Here is a 27,520-nt window from a genome sequence, read left to right as displayed (position 1 = left end):
CTGGAGTTAGGAAACTCTATAACGACCCACTAACATCCTCCAGAGCCACGAGTAGATGCGAAGAACACATAAAAGCAAAACTCCCTTTGGCGTCGATGGGATGAGGATGGGATGGGATGACTCTCAGAGGGAATTAACAGGAATTAATGAGAATTAGCGAGAATTAACGAGCTGCTCCTCCGCCCAGGTGGGCCCTTGCCGAGTGACCGGCGGCACAGCGTCCTGTCCACGGGCACGCTGCGGGTGGGCCGGGTGGCCCTGCACGACCGCGGGCAGTACGAGTGCCACGCCATCAGCGCCATCGGCGTCGCCACCCGCGCCGCGCAGCTCTCGGTCACCCCGCGAGGTGAGCTGGGCACGGGGGGCTGGCAGAGGTGTGATGGTAATTTGGTTTTATGGTAAATAACCATCTGACCCCTCTCCTATGGGATGGGATTTTGCTCTTCGCTGGGAGGCCTGGCCATGAGTGCTCCATCAGCTGGTGGGAAGTGTGAGAGAGGTTTCCCGAGAGCCAAGGTTTGCAAATTGGAATAAGCTGCTGCAGTCTGGGAGTTGTCATTGAGAAAATTCCTTTAGTAAAGGAAAAAATGGATAATTTAAAACAAAAATAAGTGTATTAATTAAATCCTTACAAATAAATATATATTTTAAATTTTGTGTTTCCTATAGAATTAATTGTAAAATTCTTTTTCAAGTAAAACATTCTGCAAAACATAATGTTTTATTCTAGCAAACATTTAACTCTGGCTCTTTATACTTAATACTCTCATGCATTCCCTACCAGGTCATAGGTTCAATCTAACTTCAGGTTTTCTAAAATCAAGACTCTGTAAAACACAAGACACACAGGGATGTGTCTTGCTTTTTTTTTTTTAATTTTGCTTAATTAAAGCTTAATTTTTTATTCTTAATTTTTTAAAAGCTTTTGCTTTTTTTTCCCCTTATAAATTATTCTTTTAAATAAGCAAATTTCCCTTCTTATTCACAAACAGAGCAGAGTTTTACTAATGGCAGACAGGAAGGAAACTCTCTAGAAGCATGAAATTACTGAAGCTTCAAGCACAGGAGTCATAGAATGTTTTAAGGCCAGCAAGAGCAATATAATTACTTAATCTGGCCTGACTAACACTTTGAGAGAGCCTCATCCAATAATTCCTGAAGCAAGTCATGATCCCTGTTCCAGCTGGGGCATCTTTTCTAGAAAGCCTTTGAATTAAGTATTTTAAATGATGCAGCACATTCCTGTGCAATTGCCCCAAGCGGAGATGCAGAGGAGCAGAAAATAATGAACACAGATTACATAAATTTGCGAACAGAGAGCTTGGTAGCGAGACAGAGAGCACAGGGCGAGCTGCTGCCCCTCTGCAGAGCCCTTGCAAGAGCAGCAGCTCAGCAGCTCTGCTTTTCCTGTGCTGAGATGGTTTTGGGTTTTTTTTACACACAGGTTTCTCTCTTTTCCTTGATGCATTTTTCACCCCAGTGATTTTTTTCCCCTGTGTTGCACAGTGATCCCAGTGTTCCTCCGTCCCCCCCAGGACCTGGTGGCAGAGACAGGCCAGGACGTTGCCATTTCCTGCGCTGCCCAGGGGGACCCTCGGCCCACCATAACCTGGGTCAAGGTACGTGGTGATTGCACATCCCTGGGGAGAGGGACGGCTCCTCTGGGGGAGAATTAAACAACTCCCCCCTTCAACACCTCTCACAGCTTCATTAGTTTTGCAATACGTGTGAATAAAGACCAGCATTTCCACTGATTTGGGTTTTTGAAGAGAACATTTCAGTTTCTCAGGCTCAAAGCCTTGCAGTAAATATTCTCCTGTTCTTCCTTCCAAAAGAGTCACTTGAAGCCAGTGACATTCCAGGATAAGTACTTGATTCCTGGGGAAAAAAATAAACCATCTGAAAATTGATTTTTTTTTTTTTTTTCCTAAGTAGTTTGTCCTTATATCCAGGATTCCTGCTGATGGTGTTGAATGATGCTTGTTGGCTCCAGCTTTGACAGGGCAGAGCCATACTCCCTCAAAATCACACAGCAGCCTGGCTGCTCTTTCCAAGAATTAATTAGATGAAGTTCTTCTGACTTTTCTCCTGCTGTTCTGTAGTACAACACTTGGGACCCCCCTTGTTACCTGCCCTGCCTTGGAGCACAGTCAGGCACAGAAATGCTTGAGCCACACTCACCCCACAAAATTGGTGGGAGGTGAAACAGCTTTCCTTCTTTGCAGCTTTCTGTGGGCTCAGCCAGCAGTGGGAGCAGAAGGAAAGGCCCTGAGAGGGCAACAGAGCAAGCTTTAGGTTGTGGCAGGGCAGCAGAAAGATGTTAAGAATCAGGAGAATAAAAAAGTAAAATTTAAAGTCACTTCTGCCGCCAGCCTGGCTGAGAGGCTGGGTTTGAGTGATGCTGTCAGAACCAGCAAAAGCTGGGATCTGCAGATCAAGGCCTGCAAAAATCCATCAGTTTCAGGCTGTCCTAAAAGAGGAAACATTTCAACTTAATTCTGTGCCATGAAACTTCTGTGAGGGCATCAGGGCCTGGGACTTGTTCCAGCCATCCTGTTTGTGTGGGGTGTCTGTGTGGGGACAACCTGTGGGGACAACCTGTGGGCCAAGGGAAGGAGCCGAGCAGGGACCTCCTCACAGCAGGAACAGGTGTCCTCAGACTGCGCTCTGGTTTCTCTGGAAGAGCAATGCTAACATCTGGTGGCCACATTTGTTCATCACATCCATGCCTGGGTTTGCTGAGCAGGCTGGAAGCTGGGCTGGTGGGAAGCTTTCCGTGCTCTGACACAGCTTTTGTCTTTTGCTGGTGCAACAGGAGGGCATCCAGATCACAGAGAGTGGCAAGTTCCACATCAGCCAGGATGGGACCCTCTCCATTCAGGACCTGGGTGTGGCTGACCAGGGCAGATACGAGTGCATAGCAAGGAACCCCTTTGGCTTCACCTCCAGTGCCATGCAGCTCACCATCACCGGTACCGTATCTCCCCTGAGCCCTCTCTGGCTCCCCTGTAAGGAGGTGCTGTGCTCTGTTGACAGCTACACTTTGAGCAGATAATTATGTAAGAAATTATTTCTTCAGCTTCTTTGCAGACAGGTCCCTTGGATTGGAGTCACCTCGTTGTGAAAGCTCCCAGCTGCTGCCCCTCGCTGTTTGCTCAGCTGAGCTGCAGTTGCTCCCTGCAAAGCCAAAGGTCTTGTCTTAAACCTCCTCCTGCAAGCCCAGCTGTCAGTGTCTGTGTAGTTATTGCCTCTGCTGGGAGGGAGAAATTTATTAAAATGTGCCAACGTGCTCACAAATCATCATCTGACCAAAACCTCACATGCCAGGGAAGGGAGGAGCAGAACAACATTGTTACTGAAAATAGGGGGTTAAAATGTCTGCTCAGTCATAGAATCATAGATTCACAGAATCACTAAGGCTGGAAAAGACCTCCAAGATCATCAAGTGCAACCTTAGACTGTGTACCCCCTGTTGGGAATGGAAACTAAGTCTGGTTTTCAACCTCCTGCTCTGTGTTAGGGAAGCAGTAATGAACAAGGAGGAGTAGTTCTCCTCTGCTGGTCAAACCAGAGGTCAGGAGTAGAAACTGAACCTCTTACAGGGTAAGAAAAATGACAAAGGGAAAAAAGAAATCAAAGGCAAGCAAAAAAGTTTAAAATATAAGTAAAGAGCTGTTCCAGCTGTAGCCAGAATTGATAGTGGCTCACTTATTGGAAGAATTTACTAACATTTTCCGTACAGGGGTTGTAAGCAAGGAGCTGAAAATGGTCAGAAATGCCTTTGTTGTCTGAAATAATCCCTGAGATAATTTCAGTGGTTTATTCTTGATTGGTGCTTCATTCACCACCTGGCTGTAGCATACACCAGTAGCCAGCTGGGAACTGGTTTGTTCAACTGTGACAAAGGCCCTGGCTTAAAAAATGCATCCTGTAGTAATTTTAAAGAAGTGATCTCTTTACTTCTGAAGGTATTCCAACAACAACTCTGGTATTTTTGATTTAAAATGATGTAGCAGATGTGATAACACTAAGTTTGAACTATTATTATCATAAATATCTATTAATTACTGCCAATAATTAATAAGTGTTCCACAAAGAGAAAATTAATGTATGAGCAATATATTTTAATTAATTTCATTAATTTGAGAAGTACCTTTGTGGGAAGCAAATATATTATTTTTGGTTAACTCACTGTGATTTTTACATTTTCTTTTTGCAGTTTAACCGCTAAAAACCAAAACAGATTGGTTTTTTGCAAAGCTGTACAGGAGAAAACTCTGAATGTGTGTCCACAGACATCTGAAAAAGTCACCTTCCTTTTCAGGCAGTTCACATTCTTCAGAATATCTGTCTTAAAAAATAAATCAATGCCGTTCATATTACAAGGAGGTTTGCTCTGCACTGAGGTCTCTCTGGTGCTGGTGCACAGATTTTCCTGAGCTGAGAGGGCTGATCAATATCGAAGCAAACTGAGGGTGTTTTGTTGTTTCTCTGTGCTTTGGGCAGCCACGGATGTGGGTCGGAGCGGGGACACGTTTGTGGCCACGTCGCTGCGCGAGGCCATCAGCAGTGTGGACCACGCCATCAACTCCACACGCACCGAGCTCTTCAGCAAGTAAGTGTGGGAAGTGCCTCGAGCTGGGGCCTGAGGAAGAAAAGTGATAAAAACCCACAAGAAATGAAGCTTGCTCAAAGCTCATTTTATCACTGGCAGCCTGCAAAGGAAAGCTAGGGGATTGTTCCCACTGCTGGAGGTTGAAGCTGCACCATGTAGGATGTGATAGAGCTTCCCAACAGGTTTGGGATTCTGGAAAAATGAGATGCACGAGCATCATCTCTTCTGTCACTTCTAGCTGTGCTTTGTCAGCTGGAGTTGGTTCTGGAGATAGTGAATAAAAAGGAAAATAATCAGAGGAGTCATTTTATGAATGGAACTGACTTTGTGGAGGGTGAGCAGAAATAATAATATAAAAATTCCAACCATTTCCTCAATAAAAAATAAATTCTCGAGTGAATATGATTCCCTCATTTTCTACCCCAATATATGTTTTTATTGGAAGGATGGATAGCTTGTATTAAGCCAGAAACCCTCTGTGTTTCAGCTGTTGAAAAGTGAAAAAATAAATTACTATCACAGAAAAAAAGAGACACTGAGGGAATTAAATATGTGCATTTTCCTGGGAAAAAATATCCTTTCTTTAATCATCTGCAATGTGCAGGCAAGCCACGTTGCTCTTACACATTCATTTGGGGGCCAAGCAATAGACCAGCTTAGAACCTGACCTTTGCTGCTTGTAGGGTCTCACTGCTCTGAGCAGAGCTGATTAATTTTAATGATCCTGCATCACTTTTAATTCCTGGAAATAGGCGCCCCAAGACTCCCAATGACCTCCTGGCTCTGTTCCGCTACCCAAGGGACCCCTACACCATCGAGACAGCCAGGGCAGGGGAGATCTTTGAAAGGACCCTGCAGCTGATTCAGGAACATGTGCAGCAAGGGCTGATTGTGGACATGAATGTCACAGGTAGGAGAGATTTAATTTCCCTTAACTTTGTGTAGATGTGGAGACATCCAGGAAGTTTAAAATGTGCAGTGGTATATCAAAAATCCAGATAAATGTTGGGTATATCAAGAAATGTGTTGTCTGGCTGGCAATTCTTTCCATATCTCACAGGTTTTTTTAACAGCTGAAGGGCTGGTCTTGTATTCACTGAACCAATTTGATACCTAGGAAAATGTTTTAATTCCCTGTTTTGGTAAAGGTTTCTTAGATGGCTATAAAAGCCCTATTCCTCAGAAAAATATGAACCATCTAACTGATAAAGGAACATCCTTGTGGGTCTGAAGTTCAGACCCTCAACAACATGGTCTGAGATGTTTCCTGCCCTCCAGATAGCAACAAGAACAGTGCTGGGAACTCTGAGGTATTTGGGTGCTGTAACAGAGGAAGCGGGATATCCCTTTTCAGTCTCTGCTTCTTTGACCTCTTAGCTACAAACTCAGGTAAGTCCCAGCAACTCAGATTCTTTCTGTTGAGCTAAGATAGCAAACAACAAAGTAATGTAACAGCAAAAATACCTAATGAGGCAATCATGCAGCAGCTGGACCCCAAAACTTCCTACCTGGCACTTCCTTGATATACAGCGAACTTTCCCGTACACTGTGTGCTTCTGCCTATACGTGTGATTCATCATGGAGCAGGCATGTGTGTTTGGGGCCTGTAAATATTTTTTTCCTGGCTGGATGTATTCCAGAATGTGAGAAGTCTCTCTCCAGGCAACAGGTCTGGGCTGGGCTGGTTGGACTGCCAGCCTCTCCTCCTCATTGCCCTGTCAGCATCCACACAATGCAGCATCATTCAGCTCTTTCACACGGCCCAGCAGCGCCCTGGCAGTCACCCACAGCTTCCTGCTGCTCGTCACGTAGAGCTGGGGTGGGTGATGGAGCTCGTGGTGGCAGCAATAACCCAGGGAGCCATAAAATAAACCTAGAATAGAGACCAAGACCACCCCCATAGCTTCCTCTGCCAGTCACAACATTTCTGCTTTCCAGCTCTGTGCAGTTAAACTCTTTTCGCTTTCTTTTTTGTTTTGTGGGCCTGATGTGATGCCATGCTTCCTTTGCTTCCCGTGAATTCCACAGCAACACCATGCTCAAAGAGCCAGCTGTCCTGTGCCCATCCTGAAAGGGGTTTTCACACAGAGCTGTTCCATGGGACAGTGGGAATCAGGAGGCTGCAGCTGATGCCTGACCTGGTGCTCTGCCCTTCCCTCTGCAGGCTATCGCTACAATGACCTGGTGTCCCCTCACTACCTGACCATGATCGCCAACCTGTCGGGCTGCTCTGCCCACCGCCGCACGCCCAACTGCTCCGACATCTGCTTCCACAAGAAGTACAGGACCCATGACGGCTCTTGTAACAACCTCCAGCACCCCATGTGGGGTGCATCCCTCACAGCCTTCCAGAGGCTCCTCAAACCAGCCTACCAGAATGGATTTAACCTCCCCCGAGGGTTTTCCTTGGCAGAAGACGCCAGGGACCTGCCCCTTCCTCTGCCTCGCCTTGTCTCCACTGCCATGATCGGGACAGAGACCATCACCCCTGATGACCAGTTCACACACATGCTCATGCAGTGGGGCCAGTTCCTGGACCACGACATGGACCAGACGGTGGCAGCCATCAGCATGTCCCGTTTCTCAGACGGAGCCCCTTGCAGCGAGGTGTGCAGCAATGACCCTCCCTGCTTCTCCATCACGGTCCCTGCCAACGACCCCCGCGTGCGGAACGGGCGCTGCATGTTCTTTGTGCGCTCCAGCCCCGTGTGTGGCAGCGGGATGACCTCTCTGCTGATGAACTCTGTCTATGCCAGGGAGCAGATCAACCACCTGACATCCTATATCGACGCCTCCAACGTTTACGGCAGCACGGAGCAGGAATCGCGGGAGCTGCGGGATCTGGGCGGACAGAAAGGGCTGCTGAAGCGAGGGCCAGTTGTACCCAGCTCGGGCAAGCACCTCCTTCCCTTTGCCGTGGGGCCACCCACGGAGTGCATGAGGGATGAGAATGAGAGCCCTGTGCCGTGCTTCCTGGCAGGAGACCACCGTGCCAACGAGCAGCTGGGGCTCACGGCCATGCACACGCTGTGGTTCAGGGAGCACAACCGCGTTGCCGCTGAGCTGGCTGCCCTCAACCCGCACTGGGACGGGGACCTCCTGTACCACGAGGCGCGGAAGATTGTGGGTGCCCAGATGCAGCACATCACCTATGCCCAGTGGCTGCCCAAGGTCCTCGGGGAGGCTGGGATGAAGATGCTGGGTGAGTACAAAGGCTACGACCCCAACGTCAACGCGGGGATTCTCAACGCCTTTGCCACGGCCGCTTTCCGCTTTGGGCACACCTTGATCAATCCCATCCTGTACCGGCTGAACGAGACCTTCCAGCCCATCCGACAAGGCCACATCCCCCTGCACAAGGCCTTCTTCTCCCCTTTCAGGATCATGCAGGAGGGGGGGATTGACCCCCTCCTCCGTGGGCTGTTTGGGGTTCCTGGGAAAATGCGGGTGCCCTCTGAACTCCTGAACATGGAGCTGACAGAGAAACTCTTCTCCATGGCACACTCTGTGTCGCTGGACTTGGCTGCTATCAACATCCAGAGAGGGCGAGACCACGGCATCCCACCCTACAACGACTTCAGGGTCTACTGCAACCTCTCCTCTGCGCAGGAGTTTGACGACCTCCGAAATGAGATAAAGAACTTGGAGATCAGAGAAAAGCTCAGGAGGTACTGTAGCCTGGATGTGGAAGGATCAAAATTACTGGAGACCAGTCAGTGAAAAGTTCCTGCTTCTTCCAGTACACCCATGGAACAACCTTCCCAGATATTGCCCCCCAGAGATGTTAAGATAGGGTAATAACCGAGGTTTAACAATGGGGTAAGACAAATGAGGTTTCTCCAAGTGATCAGTCTGGTTCTGGGTGGAATGTTGTCAGGCACTGCTGTGGTGTACTTTGGGAGCAGATTGAGCCTTGGAGCTGTTTTCCAGTCAGACTAAACTGCATCCTATCTGCCCTGGCTGCCTCATCCAACGCAGGTCTTTATCCTATTGTCTTTTAGATAAAACCATTAAAAATATTGTCCAGCAGAGTTCCTGACATACACATTTCTATGCTGATATCAGATTTTTATTATCACCACTCCTTGAGAGCCTCATAATTTTTTTATTTTTTTTTACTATCCTGCAGTTTATATGGAACTACCAAAAATATTGACCTGTTTCCAGCACTTATGGTGGAGGATCTTGTCCCTGGGACCAGAGTGGGACCAACACTGATGTGCCTGTTAACAACTCAGTTCAGAAGGCTGAGGGATGGAGACAGGTATTGCCACTGGAATAATCCCAAACCTCTTTGGGAGGTTTTTCGCCCTACAGGAAGAAGCAGAATCTGTAATGTTTTATTATTTATTTTCTTTCAATATGAGGAACAGCATTCTCCTTCCAGTGTATTTGCAAAAACACTTGTCACAGTTACTGTCAAGGTGTTCTTCCTTGATTTAATGATTCTCATTTCACTGCAGAACACTGGGAATCATTGAGGATTTTCCCAATATCTCATGAAAATCCTAGAAAATGTCCACAGGAGCTTCTTTCTAATCCTTGTTTGCTGCTTGTGTGAATGAGATGTCTTTGCCTGGTGATGCACTTAGGGCAGGAGCACGGGGGTTTGTGGGCTCAGAAAAAGCTGTCTGTGTTTGCAGCCACCTAACACCAGAGCAGACGCTCATTTTACAGGGGTGTGGGTGCTGCCACACAGATGTCAGGGAGCTCTTTTTCCTCTCCCAACCTCACTCACTCACTCACTCACTCACTCACTCACTCACTCACTCACTCACTCACTCACTCACTCCCTCCTCTCCCAGTCCTGAGTCATGCTGTGATTACACCCCACTGCAGATTCTGGTATGAGAACCCTGGAGTCTTCACGCCGGCACAGCTGACTCAGATCAGACAGGCGTCCCTGGCTCGTGTCATCTGTGACAACAGTGACCACATCCAGCAGCTGCAGAGAGATGTGTTCCAGGTGGCATCATACCTGCAGGGCATGGTCAGCTGTGAGGAGATTCCTGCCATGGACCTCCGCCTGTGGCAGGACTGTTGTGAGGGTAAGGAGGGGGCTGCTCTGGCACTCACTGATGTGAGCATCACTCTGGCTGGCATTTGTCACATGCCTCAGAAGATTTTATGAAATTGTAGCTTATTTCTGTCTGTACCATGAGACCCCTGTGTCAGTAAATGGGTGCAAAGAGAACTGAATATAGAATAGGAACGGAACAGAATGGAACGGAACAGAACAGAACAGAACAGAACAGAACAGAACAGAACAGAACAGAACAGAATAGAATAGAATAGAATAGAATAGAATAGAATAGAATAGAATAGAATAGAATAGAATAGAATAGAATAGAATAGAATAGAATAGAATAGAATAGAATAGAATATTTCAGTTGTAAAGGACCTGTAGCAATCATGCTGTCCAACCTCCTGACCAATTTAGGGCTGATCAAAAGTTAAAGCAAATTATTAATCATGCCTTAATTCTTATTATATCCAAATGCTTCTTAAACCCCAAGAGGTTTGAGACATTGGCCACCTCTCCAGGAAGCCTGTTAGCTCTGTTAGCTTCATTTAATCTGTCTGAAAGTCTACCTCGTTGAGGGCTTTGGTCTCTGGCTGAGAGAGAGAGACTGAAACAGGACATGATCCCCACCATGTGCCACTTCACAGATTCATTTGGGAGCCTAAATCTCTGCCATTAAACCTCAGATCCTGCCATGGTCCCTTTGGGCTGCATTCTGGTTCAGATGTCCATTTGAGACATGGTAATCCATAACTGATGCACGCCCTTTTCCACACCTTTGTTGCCTCCTTCCCTCTGGCCCAAGAGATATGTCCAGGGTGGATGGTGCAGGAGGGCAGCTCTGCCTTGAGCTGCTGCAATTCATGGAGTCCTGCTTTAAACACTAATGCTCACTGCAGACTTCCCCTTCCTTCCCAAGACTGCCAGACACGAGGGCAATTCAGGGCTCTTTCGCAGCGGTTCCGAAGCAAGAGGTCACCTGGCTTCAGCTACCCAGAGGAAAACCCTGCAAAGCACAAGCCTGCCTCGCCCAGGTGTAGTATCACCCCTTCTACTCCATTTTATGGAACAGAAGTTTTAGTAACTCGGTCCGTTCAGGCCTCTGAATCTGCTTTGCAGAGGTCTGGGGTCAGGGGTGGATCAGTAGAGAGATGCTGAGCTCAGCCAGTCCTCCACACTTCAGTGCAGAGCCCAGCTCTGATGTGCAAATACCTGGGCCAAGGGGATCTTTGGCTGGCATCTCTTGGCAGGTGATTCTGGCACTTGGGCCCTTGCCTTTGGTGCTCACTTGGAGGCTGATGTTGGAGAAGGCAAAATGATTCCCTCACCTAGGGAGCTGCTGTTTGCATAACCCCTTTCACTTTTTATCCCTGACCCCAGAGACGAGGCACCTTCTCCAAGCTCTTCCTCCAGAGAGAATCTTGAGTCCCTTGTGGCTGAACTGGAGAAGACAGTCACTTCCCTACGGAAACAGGTAAAACCTGGTGCCCCAATGCCTGCCTTTCATGGAGTCATGAACCTCAGTGAAGAAAACTTGAGCCAGCATTTTCTTCTTGTATTTGGGACAGGTTAAAGATTATCTGTGCAGTGGTGCAGACTCCTTGTATTTGGGACAGGTTAAAGATTATCTGTGCAGTGGTGCAGACTCCTCTCAGGGCTGCTGCTTTCTCACCCCCAGGTGAATGCACTAGAGAGCCAGCTGAGGTGGCACCACAGGAACATCAGCACACGTGGACAGGGCAAGAGGACTGGGGACAAATGGAGAAAAAGATGACCATGTTGCCTCCTTGTAAAAGGTCAGTGTGTTTGTTCGGGGCTGGGCCCCTGCAGGGTCATCGTGAGGGGCACCTCAGCAGTGTTCCCATGCTGGAAGGAGTGGAGCAGTGAGGTGATGAATGGGACATGAGGTAATAGACTTAAACTCAGCAGGTCAGACACTCCTTTCTGCTGGCAGTGATTAGTGACTCACTGGAATGGGCTGTCTGGGGACAGATCCATTCCTGGAGGTCCTTTAAGAACTGGTTTGGCAAAGATGGGGAAAGACATAAGTATAGGATGGACCAGGTGATTTGGGTGAGGTCTCTTGGGCCTATTCTGGCACTCTGGGTAGGTTTATTCTAACAGCATTTAATGTCATAACCCCAAATCCAACAGCTTGGAAGGACCTTTGTGGGGAGGTATATAAGTGATGGAGTGGATGGACTGGTTCCTTCCCAGGGGAACAAGGACATCTGGGAAGATGGAGCAATCCATCATTTGCTTACAAACTGGCAGAGATTTCCCCTTCCCCATCTGAGTCACTGTGCTCCTCACTCCTGAAGGCACCAGTCCTCTGTTTGTTGAGCCCAAGCCAGGGCAGCACAGCTGTGAGGTGCCTGTCATCCCCTGCCAGCCTGGGGACTCTCAGCAGTGACACAGTCCTGGCCAGAACTCGAGTTCAGGTGTTCGTGGGCATGGGGCACACAGCCTGAGCTCCCTTCTCCTGCTTCCCATGGAGATCCCTGCAGCCTTGACAGAGAGGCTGAACAGCTCCCTGGCACCTGCCAGTCTGGACAAGGTGTGAATGGGTTTTATGTGTTGTAAATGATTACTTCAGGGGCAGGAGCAGAGGAGTTTTGAGAAGTGCAGCTCTGCCAGGCAGTCAATACTAGGAGGAACATTCATTCTCTGGAAGTTAGATTGAAGGATGGGGCAAGTGAAGGCTGGTCTGTGCTGATGAACACACCAAAAAGCAGAAAGGGAAAGCCTGGGGGCTGGCCAGGCTGTTTGTCAGCATGATTTGGTGTTTTGGTCTTTACACATTTTCCACTCAGTGACTCTGCTTCAGAAATGTGACAGAGTGCAGAGTGATATATGAATTGGTTTTTCTTTGCCATTGTTTCAGGTCCTTACTGAGGACTGGGTTTACAGGATCCCTGAAAAGTGTTACTGTGGTTTAAAGGTTTTCCTGCCCCAGACCTGCCAGGCACTGTACAAACAGCTCACTCTGCCTCCAGCTGATCCTACAGAGCTTTTCTGCTTTCTTGTGCCATTTCAGGTGCCCTGTGACCTGCACTCGTGCTCTCCACCAGCCAGTCCAGCCCACCCCAGCAGGGCTCAGAGAGCCACCACGAGACCTCCCCAATGCTGTGCCTGCTCTCACACCTCCTGTACCACTCCCTGTCCCAGGACCACCGTAGTTTTCCTGTACTGAATCCTCTGCACTGACTGTCTACGAGCCCCTCAGCCCCTGGACCCTTCCTGCCCTTGTCAGCCTCCCAGGGATGGGCTCTGCCCTTGATGGTGACAGCCCAGAGTCTGCCAAGGTGCCTCTTTCTTCCTCAGCATCCAGGAAATAGAGACAAATTGAAGCTGCTTTAATGCCACTGTTGTGCTTTGCTCCTCTTTCCACACACTGCTGTCATCACCCACCAACCCTTGTCTGAGCTGTCCCGTGGACACCCATCCAAAACAATTCATTTAGAGACTAAACCTGTCTCAAATGCACTGTGCTTCCAGGAAACATCTGGAGAAATCAGCAAAGAAAAAGAATAAAGGAACATGAAGTCCAGAAGAAACCCCAGCCATCTTCTGATGCCATCAAAAAGAGCAAGTGGAACCTCAGGGTTGGGTGTTTCAGCATGGGGTGCCAGGCATGGCATGGCCACCCTCGATCTCCAGCTGTGCTTTGCCAGTCCTTGGTGACAAGTGGCACATCCCATGACCCCAGAGTCACCTACCATTCCTCAAAACCATTTTCCTCAGCATGACCTGCATTACCCAACTTCCTGCCCCTTTAGGGGCTTAATTGGAATTATGCTCTTCTTCCTTTTTTTTTTCCCTCCAAAAAGGCTCTTTGCTGGAAGATGTATTTTGAGTGTAAACGTAACAGGACCTGGAACAGAACCCCAGCTAATTAGGTGTAATGGGCACTCTTTTTAGTGTAGGGGAGCTGCTGGTTTCTGTCAATTAGGCTGGGAGGCCACGCTGTGGTGTTTGACACGCGGGTGGATGCAAAGTGCTGTTTGTTTTTGTGGCTCCCTGGTGCAGCCAAACCAGGGCTGTGCAGGCAGCTCTGCTGCTCAGGTCTGCTGGTTTCGGTGCTCTGTGGAGGTGCTCTTTCGTGGTGCTAGAACTGAAGTCCCTGTGTACCCACCACAACCCCAAATCTGTGAGCAGATTGGTTTTTAATTCATCCTTGTAAGTTGGTCACAGGGACTGAAGAGAAAGTACTTGATCCCTTTGATACCTGTGCCTTCCTTTATCACTTTTCCTGCATCCTCCCACTTTCTTTCCCACAGCACAAGGACCAGAAACTTCTATGAACATGCTTTTTCTTCTTCATTATTTTTTAGGTGTTTTATAGTACCAAAAGGGATTCAAAGCAGCAGGGATGCTCCTGAAACTGAATAGGAAAATAATAATAATAATAAAAAAAGATACTAGAAAAAGGTTGTGCTTTATCACCTCTTTCCTGGCATGGGGCTGAGCTGTATGTGTGTGACCTGTGCAGACAGAGGTTTGCAGGGATGAGTGTGTGCTCTGCATGTCTGGTAGGCTCAGCTCAGAGGCAGTATTTAGTCCTCAGGGATGTTTGTCATTTGGAAGTACTCTTTCATTTAGGTGCAAATCAAGATCCAAAGCCCTGCGTGTTAGAAATCAGCTGCACTCGTCTATCGCTGGTACCACTGGAGAATCTAATCTGGCAAAGGTCAATAAAGGTAGATCAGTTCAGTCTCCTTTTGCAGACCAGAAGTTCAGTGAGACCTCATTCAAAACAGTGAGGCACAAATGTTCTGTGCTGGATCTGATCTTTTTTAAAGGCATAACCAGGCAGCTTCTTTTGCTCCTGATGGAGTGTGACGTGAGGAGCACACTTGTCACGAGGGCTGCAGAAGGACAGCAGAGGGGGTGTCCCTTCCCTTTGGTTTGCAAACCCTTTTGTGCTCCTTCATCAGTTCCCTTCCTCACACTGAAGTGAGAAAAACACACAGAGACATTACAAAGTGGGAAAAATGTACAGAGACATTACAAAGTGTGAAGAATGCTTGGAGACTTTGCACATCCCTGTGTTGCACTGCAGGTGAGGCTGTGAGCTGGGCAGAGGGAAGACCTTGGGGGACTTACCCATATATTCAGGTGCTACTTGGGTAAGGAGGGAGCAGAATATTTTATTAAAGACTCCCTTTGTTCCCTGTTCTCATCAGTTCAGGAATGCATAGGGCACGCTGAGGAGTGCTCTGTACTCCTGCCCTCTGCCCTGAGAATCTCTGCCTGGGAGAGGAAATTGCTGAGTCCACAACCCAGACAGGGAAATCCTTTTGCATTTTTTTTGGCCATCATGGGACACCCAGGATGCAGGACACAGCATGTCTAGAGCTGTTGACCCAAGGGTGGGTCCAGCGTGTTCCTCATACCCCACTCGGTTGCAGCTGGGCAGCCCAGACTCCTACAATTAATTTTTTATTTTTCTTTTTAAGCAGCCTCTTTCAAATCCCAACCACACACCCAAAATGAGCTACACAGACCAACTACAAGCAGAGGAGAATCAAAATAATGGGCTTTAGGATTAGAGTTGCCAGGCACAAGACTCCCACTAATTAGATGGAACAGTTAAATGACAAAGTCCAGGTGGGCTGGAGGGTTGGAGTTAGGATTTCTCACCAGAACAGTGGTCTTCAGGTGGCTTACAGTGCACATGGAATATGTGAGGGGGTAATCTCTGTCCTCTGGCTGATTGCTGTGGCATTTGGGAGGGGGGTTGGAGCCTGTCAGTGTCTGAGTGTGACCAGGGCTGGGGAAGCGTGGCTGTGGTGACACAGTGGGAGCTGGGGGCTGCATCCCAGGGCTTGGCTGTGGATGCCATGCAAACACCTGGGCTGACTCAGGCCCTGCATCAGGCAAAGATCTCCTGATTCTGAGGGGGACACATCTCTGGTGGAAGCTGAGTGAGCAGCAGATCCTGGTGGATCTGGGATGTGAATCTAGCAATCCTCTGCGACAGGGAATTAGTGTGAGGAGGCAAATGCCTTAGTGGGGAACTCTGGGAGGTCATTGTAGACTGAAGGAAGAAAGGATCTCGTGTTATAAATCCCACAATGTCCACCCAGGAAACATCCAGACCCTTCAGATCTTTTCTAAGGTTATTTCCTTGATTCTGTTTTAACTCTCCCTCGTTTGTGGATGCAATTATTGTCCTATGGAAAAAAAAAATATCCTCCCACACAAGTGAGATGAAGACTATTAACTGGAGTCAGCCACTTGTGACAAGAGCTGCTTGAAGAACAGAGAGCTGCGTTTATGGTGCTCTGGTAAGAAGCAAAGAGCACACTTTAAAATAATAATTAAATAAAACAACAGCCGTTCTCCTCCTTCTTCGAGAGCAGCAAGCCCGGCTCCAGCTGTGCCTGTCTCCCAGATGTGCCCGTGGGTCTGAGCGTGGGACTCCTGCCTGCAGACTCGTCCCGCCTGCAGACTCGTCTCACCAGACGAACCAGTTTCACTTTCAGAAATAGGAAGTTGGCCGGGAAGGGCCGGCGAGCTCCCAGACGCGTGCGGGTAAGGCAGGATGAGCTTCCCGGCCGGCGGCAGCAGCCCCGCATCCCCCGTGCCCCCGGCCGTCCCCAGCGCGGTGCCATAGCCCCCCGCACCCACCGCATCAGCCGGCATGGAGCAGTTCGTCAGGAAGCGCCTGACCTTCCTGACATCCTTCTGGAACAAGCTCCGTCCCCGCTCCGTCACCGAGAGCTGCTCGCTGGGGTATCTTGGCTCTGATTCCGTTTCGCTCAACTCGGAGGCGACTTCCATTTCCTTCATCCCCAAGTCGTCTCTCTGTATCGCTTTGTACGCTTTCACAGCCCGCAGCGCAGAGGAGCTGAGCATAAGCGCAGGGGACAAACTGCGCGTCCTCAGGGAAGAGGGCGAGTATGTCCTGGCCCGGCGGCTGCTGGGGGAGCCGGCCATGGGCTACGTCCCTGCCGCCTACGTGGCCAACCTCAGCCAGGGCACCTCGGCTCGCCGCCCGTGAGTATCCCCCGGAGCCACGGGGGGATGGAGGCTGGGCTGGGGTAGCACATCCCCGCCCGGGGAAAGGCAGCGCTCCCCCTGCACAGCGCGGGCAGCGCGACATCCTCGTCCCCTGCTTCGGCCGTCCGCCCTCCCCTGGGCATCCCTGCCCTGCAGCCCGTGGCAGCGGGGTGGTGTTCGGCAGAGGAAGCGAGATTTGGGGAAAGGTGCGGGTGCCCCTTCCCGGCTGCATCACCTGGCACGGGATGGGACCGCTCCGGGCAGGGGTGCGGGTGGTGGTGGGCAGGATTGCAAAGGCTCCTGCTCGTTCCGGCTGCTTTCCTTCTTGTTAAAGGGGAGCCGGGAGCAAGGGAGGGAGCTGGGCACCTGGTACCTGAGCCCTGCCTGCTCCAAAGGGCTTGGGAGCACGGGATGCAGCATTTTGGGTTGGTACCTGCCGGGAAGCCCAGAGCTCTGTTGCTGCTGCAGCCATCCGGCTTATCCAGGGCCGGGGACTTCCTCCCGGCCGGTGCCTCTTCCAGCCGACAGAGCTCGGGGCATGTCTCAGCCCTCTGGCAGCTGGGGAAAGCCCAGGCTCCTCGTTGCATAAAGCAGCCTGGTCCCGACACGCCGGGCAAAGCGCCCCGAGACACATCTGTTCCCTGTGCCCGGCCCTGAGTCACACCGAGAGCGGGCAGCGCGGGGCTGGGCCGGGAGGGGCACCCTGGAGAGCCCTCCGTGCCCGCCCTGTGCTGAGTGGGGTAAAGAGAGGAGCGGGAGAAGCCCCAGAAGGGTCCCCGGTGTGCAGGTGGGATGGGAGAGACCATCCCTGCGTGTGCTTTGAGGAAGGCAAACCCAGACCGGGCTGTGCTGGGACCACACCGGTGCAGACCGTGGGGTTGGATCCCTGCCTTATTCCCATGGCATGGGACAGGCTACAGCAGAGTGTGTAGCACACACACAGGTGTGTGTACATGTGTGTGTACCTGTGTGTGTACACCTGTGTGTGTGTGTACCTGTGTGTGTACACCTGTGTGTGTGTGTACCTGTGTGTGTACCTGTGTGTGTACCTGTGTGTGTACACCTGTGTGTGTGTGTACCTGTGTGTGTACCTGTGTGTGTACCTGTGTGTGCACCTGTGTGTGTACACCTGTGTGTGTGTACCTGTGTGTGTACCTGTGTGTGTGTGAACCCGTGTGTGTGTGTGTAACTGTGCGTACACCTGTGTGTACCTGTGTGTGTACCTGTGTGTGTACACCTGTGTGTGTGTACCTGTGTGTGTGTGCACATGTGTGTGTACCTGTGTGTGTGTGAACCCGTGTGTGTGTACATGTGTGTGTACCTGTGTGTGTACACGTGTGTGTACCTGTGTGTGTGTACCTGTGTGTGTACCTGTGTGTGTACACCTGTGTGTGTGTACCTGTGTGTGTACCTGTGTGTGTACCTGTGTGTGTACACCTGTGTGTGTGTACCTGTGTGTGTACCTGTGTGTACACCTGTGTGTGTGTACCTGTGTGTGTACACCTGTGTGTACCTGTGTGTACACCTGTGTGTACCTGTGTGTGTACCTGTGTGTGCACTTGCGTGTACACCTGTGTGTACCTGTGTGTGTACCTGTGTGTGTACCTGTGTATGTACCTGTGTGTGTACCTGTGTGTACCTGTGTGTACCTGTGTGTGTACCTGTGTGTACACCTGTGTGTACCTGTGTGTGTACACCTGTGTGTACCTGTGTGTACCTGTGTGTGTACCTGTGTGTGTACCTGTGTGTGTACACCTGTGTGTACCTGTGTGTGTACCTGTGTGTACCTGTGTGTACACCTGTGTGTACCTGTGTGTGTACCTGTGTGTACCTGTGTGTGTACCTGTGTGTGTACCTGTGTGTACACCTGTGTGTGTGAGTACCTGTGTGTGTACACCTGTGTGTATCTGTGTGTACACCTGTGTGTACCTGTGTGTGTACCTGTGTGTACCTGTGTGTACACCTGTGTGTACCTGTGTGTACCTGTGTGTGTACCTGTGTGTACACCTGTGTGTACCTGTGTGTGTACCTGTGTGTGTACCTGTGTGTGTACCTGTGTGTACCTGTGTGTGTACACCTGTGTGTGTACCTGTGTGTGTACCTGTGTGTACACCTGTGTGTGTGTACCTGTGTGTGTACCTGTGTGTACCTGTGTGTGTACACCTGTGTGTGTACCTGTGTGTGTACCTGTGTGTACACCTGTGTGTGTGAGTACCTGTGTGTGTGTACCTGTGTGTGTACACCTGTGTGTACCTGTGTGTACCTGTGTGTGTACCTGTGTGTGTACCTGTGTGTACACCTGTGTGTACCTGTGTGTGTACCTGTGTATGTACCTGTGTGTGTACACCTGTGTGTGTGTGTGTGTACCTGTGTGTGTACACCTGTGTGTACCTGTGTGTGTACCTGTGTGTACACCTGTGTGTACCTGTGTGTGTACCTGTGTGTACACCTGTGTGTGTGTGTACCTGTGTGTGTACACCTGTGTGTACCTGTGTGTGTACCTGCGTGTACACCTGTGTGTACACCTGTGTGTACCTGCGTGTACACCTGTGTGTACCTGTGTGTGTACCTGTGTGTACACCTGTGTGTACCTGTGTGTGTACCTGTGTGTGTGTGAACCCATGTGTGTGTGTGTGTGTGTACCTGTGTGTGTACACCTGTGTGTACCTGTGTGTACCTGTGTGTGTACCTGTGTGTATACCTGTGTGTACCTGTGTGTACCTGTGTGTGTACACCTGTGTGTATACCTGTGTGTACCTGTGTGTGTACCTGTGTGTGTACCTGTGTGTGTACACCTGTGTGTACCTGTGTGAGCACCAGCCGTGAGCAGCTGTTCCCCAGCTGTTCCACATGCTGAGGACAGGGACCAGGGCGATTCCCCGGCGTGGGAGGGCAGGCAGCAGGATGGTGCCCGGCTTCCCAGCCCTGAGCGCACAGACTCCGCGGAGCCGCAGGTCGGAGCTGGGTGCTAATTTCTTCACCCCATCACGTATAATTTCCTGCGCGGCTTCTCAGACGCCGGTGATTCCAGCTAATGACAAAACTTTTGGCTTCTCACGTCCTGGTGGCCTTAGGCTGATGGAGCTGCGTCTTCCTGTGCATCCCGCTGTGTCGGGACCCAGCCAGCCAAGCCGCCTTTCCTTACGGGAATTCAGTGATGAATCTCCGTGATGTGGCACAGAAAAGGGCTTTGGCTGGGTCCTCCCCCCTGCTTGGTGCTGTGAAGTCCCCAAGCAGCACTGGCATGGCTGGAGCAGCAAAAGGCAATTGCCAGAGATGTTTTCATGGATGCCATTTGCTCATGGGCTCAGAGCCAGTCCTGCCCATGAGCCGCAGGTCAAGAAGTGCAAAGGGATCCTGTGCCTGCAGATGCTGCTCTCATGGCAGGACACGGGGACAGCCTCACCAGAGCACCTTCCACACAGCACCAGCTGCTTGGTGCTTTATTTACCACAGGCTGTCAGCCCAAGAGGACAAACCTCATGGTTTGGGATGGAGCTGAGACCTGACAGCTTGACAGAGCAGTGTTCAGACACTGGTGGAGGAAATGCGCCATCCCTGGCAGTGTTCAGTACCAGGCTGGATGGGGCTTTGAGCAGCCTGGGCTAATGGAAGGCATCCCTGCCCATGGCAGGAGGGGTTGAATGAAATGAGTTTTGGGGTCCCTCCCAACCCAAACCATTCTGGGATTCTGTAAAATGATCTGTAGGCAGTGAGCTGCAATAAACTGCAGCAAGTGCCTGTAAAGCCCACCCAGTGGAACAGCCCTGGTGCAGACAGCCACATCTGCAGGTTTTGAGACATGGACTAGCCACTGTGCCACTTCTGGTGGCTCTAGGGAAGAGCAAACACTGGGATCCCAGCAGCTGCTCCCCTTCCCCAGCTCAGAGGGTGCAGAATCCCCTGAAATGGATGCAGACCCATGTGTGCAGCATCCCCTTGCCCTGCTCTGACCCCTCTGCTCTGCTCCCCAGCTGGTACTTCAGCAAGATCAGCCGAAACGAAGCGGAGCAGCTCCTCCTCTCGCCTCCCAACCAGCACGGCTCCTTCCTCGTCCGGGACAGCGAGAGCAGCAAGGGCGAATACTCTCTCTCAGGTGACCTTGTGGCAATTATCCAGATAATATTAGCACAGGGAAAAGAAGCACTGTTCCTTAGGGGCAGCTCCTGGCTTGCTTAACATGGGGTGAGAAATGGGAATTTGAAAATTCAAAGCACTTTTCAGCACCTTGTTGAAGGGAATGGTTTGCTTTCTGAGTCCAAGGGGAAAGTTTACAGAGCAGGGATGGATTGTTGAATCACTGTGGCAAAGGAAAGTGCATGGCTCCTGTCTGGGGTATGAAAGCCATAAACATTTCACTGCAGTTTAATGATAGTTTCGTGGCACTAACTCCCAGGATTTAATTCCAGCAGCTTTTGTCATCTGAGGGTTGTTTAAAAATATGCTGCCACTCCAGATTACCAGGGCCTGGGCTGCTCCTACCTACTGGAATCTGAATTCAGGGGGTTTTGGATAAGGCAGTGCCAATATGACCTGGTTTTATCCTCAAAAAAGAATCCTAGGAAATTCATGGCAAACTCTGCATCCCACCATCAGTCACTGAGTTATGGCAGTCACAGCTACCCCTGGTTTATCCTCTTTGAGCAGCTCCACTGTTCTCTGAGCAGTCTATGGTGGAATTATGCTTGTCAATAAGGCTTATCAACTATCCCTGATAACAAAGCATCACCTCTGTGGTCCAAAGGAGGCTGGCTCACAATGGCCAGGAGTCCTCTGGGCCAGGAGGTGGGATCAGAAGGGAGGGGGTGAAGCAGTTCAGGGGAGAGTTGTGCTCCTTTAGCTTTATTAAAAGACTCGTAATCTTTAAAGGAGAGAGGGAGGAGTCAGCAGGGAGGTGGGGAGGGCCTGATCTTTACACGAGGTGAATTTTCCCCAACCTGGGCTTCCCCACAGTGCGCAACCACGCCAAGGTCAGCCACTTCCGAATCTGCAAGAGCCCCAGGGGCAGCCTCTACATCCAGAGGGGACACCCCTTTCCCAACATGGAAGAGCTCCTCGCCTTCTACACGGAGAACTGGAAGGTCATCCAGAGCCCCCTGCTGCAGCCCTGCAGCCCTGCGGTGTGTACAGCAGCACTGCTCAGCCCCGCCGCTGGGATGGGAAAAAGGACAGGGAAACGAGGGAAACTAGAAATAATTAATTAGATTAGTTTAGATAAATAATTAGAAATAATTCGTCTGTCTGCTTGGGTTTTGAGTTTTATTAAACTAAAGACCACCATTAGTATAGCTGCCAGCATCACCTTTGATCAGCCACGTCAAGGCTCAGCATGGCATTTATATTATAAATATAATATATTTATATATAATTATAATTATATATATATGTTTATTTATTTATTTATTCATTTATTTATTTATAATATATATACATAAATTTACATTATATATAGCTGGTATTTTTGACCAGCCAAAAGGCACAGTATTTTCTGAAATATGTTGTCCATCTCAAAGACTGGAAACCAAGTTGCTGCCATCCCCTTCAATATGGAATCTCGAAATACCTGCGCTTGCAATTTTTTTCCTGAGAATATAAGACAAAACACATGGCTTTTATGAAGTTTTCATACCAATTAGTGCAGCACTCACAAGTCTAATTACAGTATTAATCCCAAATTGCCAACTCATTTCCTGATTAGAGTTCCATCCACTGATTATGTCTTGGAAATAGCAATTAACTATGCGAATAATCCAAGAGTGAAATTGAAAGGTGTGGGATAAAAGAAATGCTTAATGAGCTAAAGTCTGAATCAGCCATAATATGCAATAATATGAATTCACTGATTTTTATTTATTGGTGGAGATGGAGAAAAGCCACTTTTGAGGTCTGATAAGGAGTGAATTATGACTTGAACTCCTGGTATTTCATGTGCTCTCCAAACTCTCCTCCTTGCACACTCGGGGTCCCAGCAGGGCTCATGCAGAGGATGCCCCGTGAGTTTTGTGCCCGCAATGAGCACTGAGGGAAGGGCAGTGCTCAGCCCCTGGCTGGTGGAGCACCACGCCCTGCTCCTCTGTGGGCACCAAGGGCTGGTGCAGGCTCCACCAGCAGGTCCTTCCTGGCTGGCTGGTCCGAGTGTGCCATTCCATGTCCATCTGGCAGACTCCTCCCGAGAGGGACGGCTGGGAGCGCCCGCGCTGGGAGTTCACCCTGCGGAGGAAGCTGGGAGAGGGCTACTTTGGAGAGGTGTGGGAAGGGCTGTGGAGGAACACGGTGCCAGTGGCCATCAAGATCATTAAAGGTACGTGGGGAATCAGATGTTAACAGCAGCCAGCTGAGTCTCTCATTCACTGCCATTATCACTGACCCTCCTTTATTTCCTCACCCTCTTGGCCACTGTGACTGTTTTATCAGGCAAACTGCAGTAGGACCTGGTGGGGAGCCACTGGAATATTTCTGTGCTTGGGCTGCATCCCTGTAAAATGGCTTCAGCCAGTGGGTGTGTGACAAGTGACAACACATCAAGTGACACCCAAATCAAATGGGTTTGTGATAAATCAAGTCCTGTTGGGACTATGACCCTGGAAACAGGATCCAAAGCCCCATGGAAAATATCTCTGTGGCTCTGAGACACAGGTTGTGCAGACCTAAGCTCTGAGAGCAGGGATGGGCTGTGAGGAGGTAAAAAAGGTCCTCATCACAGCTGGAGGCACTGAAGTCCCAATGTCTACATGAGAAAGTGTTTCACAAGGGCTGTGCTGGCTTTCTCCCACAGCTGACATGAAAGCAGAAGACTTCACCAAGGAGATTCAGAACCTGAAGCGCCTGAGGCACGAGAAGCTGATCCAGCTGCACGCCGTGTGCTCCCTGGAGGAGCCCGTGTACATCATCACCGAGCTCATGCGCAAAGGCAACCTCCACAGCTACCTCAACAGTGAGTGCTGTGCTGGCCCCACGGGATGGGGGATCCTGGGTCACTGCTTCCTGGGCCTCAGAGCAGCCTTATGAATCTGAATGGGGACCCTCAGAGAGTGCCAGCCTGGTTTCTGTCCTGTTTGATCAGGGCTAACGCAGAACAATCCATGGGCAGTTAGTGGAGATGTTCTTGGGATCACAAAGTCTGGCATGATCCATGTGGGCTGGCTCTGTATCAACCCTTGGGAGCCCAAGCCTGTTGGTAGGGACCTTCATCCCTCCTCCACCTACTCATGGTCTGCCAGCTCCCACCAGTGCACAGAATCCCCCTGCTGTGTTTGGGCAACTCCACCTTCTTTAGGAATGAAGCAGCCAAACCTCCCCATGGGTTTGTGCATGTGTAGAGCTCATAACGTGCCATGGACCACTCACCACCCAGCTTAATTTACTTGGCCTTTCTTTTCCTGACCCAGCACAATCAGTCTTGAAAGGAAACAAACTGCTCCCACCAAGACCTGTTTTTCTACCGGGTACTCCCCCTCCCACCCACACTGACCTTGTTTCTGGTTGGGGCTCCAGCAGCATTCAGTGCCGGAGGAACTGGAGCTCACAGCTACAACAGGCTGAGAGGCCTGCAGGGAGATTTGAATGGCAGAAGGTCACCTTTGGCTTTCAACAAGCCATGGATATCTGTGACCTTGGTGCTCTTCAGAGCTCACCTCTGTCCCATGCCCGAGGAGCACATGGCTGTGATGATCTTCCCACAAAGAACAACCAGGATAGTTAGGCAGGAGCACAAATTTGAGGTTTTACATGTTCCCCATGTCCCATACTGCCAGCACAGGGTCTCCTTCCAAACCAGAACACCCAAAATAAATGTTGGTAGATTGCCCCCAGTGATTGTCTGGATTAACAGGTCCTGAAGGGAAATCCCTGGGCACCTCCCACCTGCTCAACATCGCCTGCCAAGTGGCGGATGGGATGAGGTACCTGGAGGAGAAGCACATTGTCCACCGGGATCTGGCAGCCAGAAACATCCTGGTTGGAGAAGAACTCACCTGCAAAATCGCTGATTTTGGACTTGCCCGGCTCCTCAAGGTCAGTTCAGGGGATGCTGTGGTCCCTCCCTCCCACCACTCGAGCTCATAAAGCCGTCCCATGATGGAGGCATTCCCTGCCATCCCCAAAAACCTTGTCTGTGCTGTTCACCCCATCCCTCATGTCCTGTCTCCCATTGCTTTTCAGGATGACATTTATTCCACCAGCAGCAGCACTAAAATCCCGGTGAAGTGGACGGCCCCGGAGGCAGCCAACTACCGCACCTACTCCCTCAAGTCCGACGTCTGGTCCTATGGGATTCTGCTCTACGAAGTCTTCACCTATGGACAGATCCCATATGAAGGTAGGGCTGCTGCCCCACTCCTGTGCCCTCCATCCACTGCTGGGCAGCTTGCCTGTGGTCTCCAAAAGCCAGAGGGTCATGAATTGTTATAGTGCCCTTTTCCTAAGGGATATGGAAGCAGCTCCTGGAGCATGAGCAGGTTATTGTCCACTTAGGGGTGGACTTAAAGGGCTATTCAGTGGTTGCACAGTGGGTTCAGGAGCAAGGGGCAGCAAGTTGGTCTGGATCTCCCAGATCCTCTTTTCTAGCACCCCTCTGGCAGAGAGACACCATTTCACAGCACCACCAGTGACATCTTGGCCACTGCAGGTGTACCTTCAGGGCATCCTTTGGGAACATCACAGTCAGGGGCATCTTCTCCTTCCTTGCAGGAATGACAAACCAAGAAACCGTACGGCAAATCACCAGGGGCTACCGCCTCCCCCGGCCCAGCCCCTGCCCCCCTGAGATCTACAGCATCATGCTGGAGTGCTGGAGCGGCAACACGGAGGAGCGTCCCACCTTCCTGGCCCTGCGGGAGAAGCTAGGCTTCATCTACAGGCGGCTGCTCAGCTCCCTCTCCTGAGGGACCCCTTCCCACCATCCTTCCCACACAAGCCCCTCCAAGCCAGCTCTTGCCAAGAAGTTCCTTCCTTCTGGTTTGCCCCCTGACAGGGCTACAAGGAAAGCACATTCCCCAGAAAACAGCCTGTGGTCCCTCACAGTCAGGGTGCAGGGAGGTGGCCAAGGGAGGAAGCAACAAGCTGTGGAGAACTCGTTGCCAGTGCTTGGCTGTGGAAGTTTGGAGAAGCCCCATGGAGGCATCACTCAAAGTTTACATCTTCCTTCACTCAGTAGGGTGGGAGGTCCCTGCTGCTCCCCACACAAACGTGAGAGTTTGCAGTTCATGTTCAGTTGTGGCTCTGCTTGATTTATCTTGTAGTGTGTGTTCGGTGTATTTATCAATAAATGTGTGTGCATCCACCCACGGGAGTCCTGTCAGGGCTGGATGCTCCTCCCTCAGCACCCTGCTCCACTCCCTCCCAGGAATCATGGAATGGCTTGGGTTGGAAGGGCCCTAAAGCTCATCTCGGTCCAGCCCCCCCTGGCATGGACAGGGACACCTTCCCTTCCTACAGCAGGATGCTCCAAGCCCTGTCCAACCTGGATGTGAACCCTTCCAGGGATGGGTTCAAGGAAACCACCAAGGGTAGGTTCAGGGAAGCACTGATTTGCAACCAGTCCCACTCTTGCAACCACAGATAAAATCATTCTTGTGTCCCTTTGGACTATTCACCCAAGCACCCCTGTGTGCCTCTGCCACCCCCTTCCCAGGCAGCAGTCCCACATTCCCCAAGGACTCCACACAGTCAGCTCCTGACTGGCTGCTCCACTCTGGATCCTTGTCTCACTCCACCATCGTGTGGTTATTCCAAGAAAAACGAATGTCTGTGTTCTAATATGAATGCCTCCTTATCCCAGGTGCAGACAGCAAAGGCAAAACCCTGCATCACCCTGCTTTGCTCTTTATCCCACCTTGGGCAAGCCAAGAGATACTCCCACCACCCCCAGCTCCCCCCTAACCCCAGGATATGGCATTGCAGGGGGACCTTGAACCTCTGGTCCCTTCCAAGCCAGGACAGGGTTTGCTCCAGCCCATGAACACTCCCAGAGGCCGGACAGTCATTGGCAGCAGTGGAAGAACACGTGGAAAAGCAGGAATTGGAGCAATGCCAAGTCTCCAGGCTGGTGCAGGCAGGGGCAGCCTGAGCCTACCAAAATTGTGGCACTGGTGGCAGAAGCAGTCAGGCATTGGGTGAAAGGCAGCTGGCAGAGGTTTAGAATTCCTCCTGACAAGCCCATTTTGGCCCTTTGCAGGTGACCAGTGGGACTGAGCCAACAGCAACATTGGAATTTATAAAGTTAATGAAGTTTATGCAACACTCCCCACGCCTGGGCAGGGTCCGTGCTGTGCAGAACAGCAGAAACAAGTCTGGCTGTTGGCTGAGCAAGTCTGCAAGTACGAGGGGCCTGGAAAGGGGAGGCAGGAATGTGGTTTAGGGGTGGGATGAAGCCTGTTCTGCTCTGTCCTGGGACGGCAGCAGCTCATGGTTAGAGTGTCCCCAGATGGAAAAAGCTACAGGTTGAGTTTGGACGTGGTTGCAAGAGGAAATCCCCTCCTTGCACAAACATTTTGCAGCCTGATCAAACAGCTGAGCAGAGAGCACACCTAGGTACAGCCCAGGCCCTCTCCTGCAGGAAAGGAAAGACTGAAGCCACATCCAGCAGGTGAAGGGCTATGGCACACTGAGGAAAGGCAGGGACACTCCTGGTGCAGGCACAGAGGGGCTCCTGCACCACAGAACAGTTTGGGTTGGAGGGACCCTGATGATGACCTTGTTCCAGCCCCCTGCCACGGGCAGGGACACTTTCCACGAGATCAGGCTGCTCAAATAGAGTAACAACAGTAAATTTGCAGGTCTGGCTGCCACCAGATGGAGCTCAAAAATAAGCAGGAGGAGAAGGGTGTGCGTGGGGTGATGGGGGTGGTGTGGGACACAGCCATCCATGGTGGGTACCT

The 27,520-nt window shown here is 50.6% G+C and overlaps 2 protein-coding genes across 3 annotated transcripts in view; both read left to right on the top strand.

Moving 5' to 3' along the window:
* Window positions 1–14,068, top strand: part of LOC111938096 (peroxidasin homolog) — a 44,390-nt gene extending 30,322 nt beyond the window's left edge. Inside the window, exons 12-23 of one of the 2 annotated variants that reach the window (XM_086853238.1) lie at window positions 188–346; window positions 1,507–1,619; window positions 2,816–2,972; window positions 4,507–4,615; window positions 5,368–5,525; window positions 6,780–8,283; window positions 8,745–8,879; window positions 9,455–9,663; window positions 10,558–10,672; window positions 11,019–11,112; window positions 11,317–11,434; window positions 13,137–14,068. In XM_086853238.1, coding sequence (XP_086709364.1) covers window positions 188–346; window positions 1,507–1,619; window positions 2,816–2,972; window positions 4,507–4,615; window positions 5,368–5,525; window positions 6,780–8,283; window positions 8,745–8,879; window positions 9,455–9,663; window positions 10,558–10,672; window positions 11,019–11,112; window positions 11,317–11,412 — 2,849 coding nt within the window. In that variant the 3' untranslated portion in view covers window positions 11,413–11,434; window positions 13,137–14,068. Of the gene's footprint in view, window positions 1–187; window positions 347–1,506; window positions 1,620–2,815; window positions 2,973–4,506; window positions 4,616–5,367; window positions 5,526–6,779; window positions 8,284–8,744; window positions 8,880–9,454; window positions 9,664–10,557; window positions 10,673–11,018; window positions 11,113–11,316; window positions 11,435–12,675 lie in introns of both variants that reach the window. The other variant, XM_023939678.2, reaches the window with a different exon arrangement.
* Window positions 14,069–16,103: 2,035 nt separating this feature from the next.
* On the top strand, window positions 16,104–25,925 carry SRMS (src-related kinase lacking C-terminal regulatory tyrosine and N-terminal myristylation sites). Its single transcript, XM_023939677.2, has 8 exons — window positions 16,104–16,640; window positions 20,618–20,739; window positions 21,597–21,763; window positions 22,806–22,944; window positions 23,419–23,577; window positions 24,475–24,656; window positions 24,804–24,960; window positions 25,332–25,925. Exons 1-8 carry the CDS (start codon window positions 16,285–16,287, stop codon window positions 25,523–25,525), a joined length of 1,476 nt encoding a protein of 491 aa, XP_023795445.1. The 5' UTR covers window positions 16,104–16,284; the 3' UTR covers window positions 25,526–25,925.
* Window positions 25,926–27,520: the final 1,595 nt, after the last annotated feature.

This window comes from Cyanistes caeruleus, chromosome 16 (genome assembly GCF_971803275.1).
Source record: "Cyanistes caeruleus chromosome 16, bCyaCae1.hap1.1, whole genome shotgun sequence".
NCBI classification, from domain to species: Eukaryota; Metazoa; Chordata; class Aves; order Passeriformes; family Paridae; genus Cyanistes; species Cyanistes caeruleus.
This window is presented reverse-complemented; position numbering and strand designations above follow the sequence as displayed.